This window comes from Taudactylus pleione, unplaced genomic scaffold (genome assembly GCF_031769625.1).
Source record: "Taudactylus pleione unplaced genomic scaffold, aTauple2 ptg000851l, whole genome shotgun sequence".
Classification (NCBI taxonomy): Eukaryota; Metazoa; Chordata; class Amphibia; order Anura; family Myobatrachidae; genus Taudactylus; species Taudactylus pleione.
Genome location: NW_028285253.1, coordinates 337065 through 342500, shown reverse-complemented (window position 1 = coordinate 342500; position 5436 = coordinate 337065). Strand labels below are relative to the sequence as shown.

Below are 5436 nucleotides of genomic sequence, written 5' to 3'. Positions count from 1 at the left end.
GTGTGTCCTGGGTAACACTACTATACTGGCAGAGTTTGCTGGTGAAGAAGAAGTGAATCGCTTCTTGGCACAAGGGCAGCCTTTGCCCCCAACTTCCAGCTGGCAGTCTAACACTGGGAATAGTCAGCCCCGGCTGGGTGGAGGTGGAGGCTCACACACCTTGGTGCGAAATGACACTGCTCACTGGAATCCACCTTGTTTGAACAGCAAGGGAGGCAATGATCTGCTTTGGGGAGGTGTCCCTCAGTACTCCAGCAGTTTGTGGGGCCCACCTGGATCAGATGACGCTAGGATCATTCGCAGTCCAACACCTCTTAACACTCTGCTGCCAGGAGACTTGTTGAGTGGGGAATCCATCTGAGGAAATCTTGGACATAAATCCTATAAATTTCTAAATCATCAGCACTAACTCAAAACTCCAAAACAAACAATATCCAATCCTTTCCAGTCCAGGCTCTGTGAGGAATTCCGCTTTTTTTTCAGGCCTAAGTCTTCTCTCCATGCAGTATCTTCCCCTGGTCATCCTCCCCACTGCACCCTTGTGAACTGTTCAAATAAAACAGTATGGGAGCATGGGAGGAAAGGGGAAAGGAAGGGTTGAGGAGGAAGGGGAAGGGTCTGTGTCACTTAGTACAAGTGCTCAAGCAAATTTTTTTTATATACATATATATATAAATATATATGTTTTTAAAGTGTTCGAAGAGGAAAAATGATCAACGCTGCTTCTGCTAGGACATGAACGTAAGGGCACTTTTCATAGGACAGGACTGGAGAGGGTTGCTTTGAGGGCAGGGGGGGGATAGGGTAGGGATTTAAAAGCCTACTTTTAAATAAGCCTTGGTCTTTTATGCACATCAGACTGGACCCATCAATCAGAGGGGCAGAAGCAAGCTGTGCGTATTCTGGTAGTCCTGTCTACGCACATAGATGGATTTAATTGGTACAGAAACAATGGAATGAAGACTCTAGTTTGATCACCCCCAAGGATCTGCCTATGCACATGACCTTTGTCCAGAGCTTCTGTCCTGTCATAGCTTTTTTTTTATATATATATATTTTGATCCTTCAAACACTTTAAAGCATCATATCAGCTGTTAGATATACTTGAATCCAGCAGATCTACTCCATATTAGCTTCTGTCAGGTTTTTGGACATCTTTCATCCATGTTAATGCAAGTCTTTACACACTTGCAAAGACGCATGTCACACTATTTCCAAGAAGTGGCATGTCATTTAAAAGTGCACGAATACGTTATTACCGAAAAGCTTTTTTTTCTTTTCTCCTTTTGTTTAAGACCTGTAGACTCCTTTGCTGTGCACCGTGCACAAGTAAATCCCATGTTGCTATAGACAGAATTGTTTAGCTCCCGCAGATAAGATACTCACGTATGTATGTATACGTGTGTCTGTAATATATATATATATATATATATATATATATATAATGTGTGTGTGTTAATAAATATATATATATATATATATATATATATATGACACACATAGATGCGTGTGGTATATAACTTTTATTATATTTTTTTCTGTTTTTGGGTATATTGCTTTTAGTTCAATTCCTGAATACTTTTATATTCACCTTTCAACTTTGCACTGAAATTTTCAATTCTGCATCCAGACCTTGCAGTTAACCCATTGGAATAAAATCTTTACAAAAAAAAATAAATCAAAAGAAGTGTGAATAAAGGGACAGAGCTAACGCGTATCTATGTTTACTCAAGGACTTATTTGTCAAAAAAATTGCAGCGTGCTTAAATCTGAAGATAAACTTACACACATTTGTCTACCTTTCCAATGAGTCATAATTGAAGAGTAATGCTTACTTCTGGACAACTTGCATCTATGTGTGAAGTATTTGGTTCTAGCTCATGGACTACACAAGCTAACTGGAGCAGCCGCAATGAGCAGAACCCAGAAAGTAACACTGCATCATGCAGGTTTTGAACTGCGTCTAAAAGCAGAAGCCAGTCCTGGCTCTAACCTGTTTACAAAACTTTTCATTTTATTGCTATTCTGTGTTTTCTGCTTTTCTCCAAAAAGAAGTATAAAAATTAGAAAAATGTAAAAAAAAGAAAAACAAAAAATCAAAATAAGAAAAAAAAAAAGACTTCCATTGAATTTCAAAAATCTATTTTCGAATTTGAATAGCTATTCCTTTACATCTCGGGGAAAGTACCAGTGTTTTATTAAAAAAAAAGAAAAAAAAAGAATAACTTTAGCCATTGCTGTGCAACATTTTATTTTTTCTCCTTTTTTATATTTTAGGGGTTATTTTTTTTTTTTTTTGTTAAAATGTTTTTTATTTTCGTCATGAACGAAAATTAAAAAAAAAAATTTTGATCACTATCTTGCACATTGTGGAAATCTTTCTCAGGAAAATGGGACATTTCCAGAGGAGTAGAACACCACACAACCATTTCATTGTATTTTTAAGAAAAAGACAAAAGATATTTACAAAAAAGGAAATTTAAAAAAAAAACTGAAAAAGAGATTACCCAACTCCGAGCACTGAAAATAAAAGGGTGAAGAACTGAAAAGTACCAGAGGAAGACAAACAATTCCTGTTTGTAGCAGTTACATATTTACCAAATAATGGACTCGAAATGTTTCAAGAGTGCTTTATATGTTAAAAAAAGAATATTGCTTTATGTTGAAACACAAAACATAATTTTTCTTGGTCTTTGTTAAAGAAAAAAAAAGAACAAGATAAATTTCCAGAGAGCTGATGGTAAGACCATCATTCTAACGGACACCGCCATAAATTTTCTGTTCCAAGTTGTCTTCTTGGGGTTTATTTTGGCGTTATTGAGGAAAAGGGGCAGTAGTGATGGGTTTTAATTGGTTTTATCAAATGTATGGGTTGGATCTCTGCAACAGCTGGTACCCACCCCTCTTTGCTAGAATGGCCCATAAATTGATCTGCCTTGTGGGTCGGTGCATCAGGGTTGGTGTTAAATTCCTTCAGTACCAGCTGGCCCTCAATCCTTTGGGGTACTGGAGCAATCTATAGGATCCCGATCTATGCACAAGCCAAGACTGAGACAGAAGTTACCGTTTGTTTTAGTGTACTAGAGGTTTTGAAAACAACTTTGTCCTGTGCAAATAATGAACGTTCTTTACTTCAGACAGTACAACCTGTGTATTTTAACTCCAGTTTGTGTGTTGAGGACGGTGTCTTTTAATCAATAATATTTTATGTTCCTTCATAATGCTACCTCTGTCTGCCATACACTGCCCTTCGACGGGCAGAGGAACAGACTGTGACTTGGGAGGGTACAGCCCCTCTCTCATCTTCAGAATTATAATTTGTCTGTTACAGGCACTGGGACAATCCTTAATATCTTGGCACTCCAAGTGGTCATTGGTTCAGTGTTTAGTTTTTACTTTTCTACTCTGCTGTCTGAGTAGCAAGTAATACATGTACATTTTGATGCTAATCTCTCCAGCACATACTGTAGTTTGTGCTTTTTATTTTCCTTGTTATTAATGCCAGAGGGAGAATGACAAAGTTTTAAAAGGTTTACAAACAAAATAAGAGGAACGTCTGTCAAAGTTTATTTCTGTGAAAAATGTTTCTTTCATTCATTTCTGTTGGATGTGAAATTGTCCCAAAGATTTAAAAACTAAAAGAAATAGTTTTTACTGCTCTAACATTGTCCTTAATCTCTATAGCTGCAAAAGGGTTACTTGTTATTAATACACAAGTTCTACTGTACAAGCAAGACAGGCAGTAAGATATAAGCACACAGTGGGACTGTCCATGATTCTATTGATTGTGTATGAGCAGTGTTTAATTGTTCCAAACTGTGAGATTGATCAGCCTGCATTTGTCTGCAGGAATTCTTTTCAAAAAGAGTATGAAAGATTTTTTTACATTTTGTTTTTCTGCAAACATTTTTAAGCTAACCACTTTTCTGCCAGAGTGATCTGCAACTTGGTGGACTGCTAATGTATCACATTTGGCCTGCCTGACAGAAAAGGGGTAAAATAGCACTTTTGTAATGTATATGTGGAGGAAACAAATAATGCAAAATATAACTTTACAGAGGTACCCTCATCAGAAGAGTACATGGCTTAACACCTTCCAGAGATGCCTGTAGAGCATTTGTTACAATGTATTTCTTACTGACTGCGGGAGAGTAGAGTTCCGTGCACAGGCAAACAAAGCATATGAGACTACATGAAGACTTATGTATTTGTGTAATCTATATATATACACACGCACACTTTTTTATATATATATATATATATATATATATAAATAAAGTGTGTATATTATTGAAGGATGCAATCTCCAAATATGTTACTGAATTTAAAAAAAAAAAAAAAAAAAAGCATTTTTGTGTATTTTTCTTATGTTGACGTCTTACATTGTCTGTAACTGAAATTTAAGGACAACAAGAGAACATTTGTGGCTTATCTTTTGTTTTTCTTCTCTCCTAGAATGTGTTTGTTAATGAATTGCACCAAAAGATGCTTTCAAAATGTTGAAGCTTCTTCAAAACTTAATAAACTGCAGTTTTGTTTTGTTTTATTTTATTGGCTGTTGAAAGATGATGTGTTGTCTGTTATTAAAATATGTTTCATTGGCTCTGACATTGAGCCAAAACATCGCTTATTGAGCATGATTGGACAGCTGCTACTGCCGACATATACTCTCAACCTACAATATGCGGCTTGGAGGATGACCCGTTACAGAGTTGCTGGGGAATAGGGTGCTAAACTTCTGTGGCCCTGCATACCAGACTCCTGCTAGTTGTGAAAAAGGGAGCTTGACATTAAAATTTACTTTTTGAAACCATATTTAAAGTGCATCTGTTGCCTAAACATAATGGAGGATACAATTTTGTTGGCTAAACCAATATTCATGAAAAAGCAGTATTTCAATTCACTAGGAACTAGTGTAATTGTTGTACACTCCAATAATGGGAGCTAATGAAGGAGCAGATTAATAGTAGTAGCTACTGGATCAATACTTGCAGGACTTGTAAATAGGCTAAATCTGAAGCTTATTCCACTGTGTATGCAATGTTTTGGTCGATTGGTAAGACCTTTATCAAGATGTACTTGCAGGCCCTGTGAGTGTTGTCCTTTCTGTGTACGTACATACATATGCGTGTCAATATCGTTGTTGCTATTGAAACATCAGTACAATAAATCTAAATTTTACTCATCTGATGATAAAAATCCATTGAATGTTCTGTTTTATTTTTGGAATCTTTATCTTGAAGTATTGACAAATATAGATAATATTAAACTGACAAACACATTTAACTGCAGCCACATTTAAATTAAACAGTTATGTGGCTGATTGGAACTAGTTTATAGCTTACCTATCATTAGCATTGGTACCTGTTTTATTTATATATCACTAATTAAAGAACTCCATCCAAAGCTAAACCAGTTACCCATAGCATTAAGGGC

The 5436-nt window shown here is 36.2% G+C and overlaps 1 protein-coding gene across 4 annotated transcripts in view; it reads left to right on the top strand.

The window, feature by feature from the left end:
• The window catches only part of TNRC6C (trinucleotide repeat containing adaptor 6C), a 199530-nt gene extending 194979 nt beyond the window's left edge, over positions 1 to 4551 (top strand). For all 4 annotated transcript variants that reach the window (XM_088458798.1, XM_088458797.1, XM_088458796.1 and 1 more), the window contains one exon: positions 1 to 4551. In XM_088458798.1, the coding sequence (XP_088314924.1) occupies positions 1 to 361 (361 nt within the window). In that variant the 3' untranslated portion in view covers positions 362 to 4551.
• Positions 4552 to 5436: the final 885 nt, after the last annotated feature.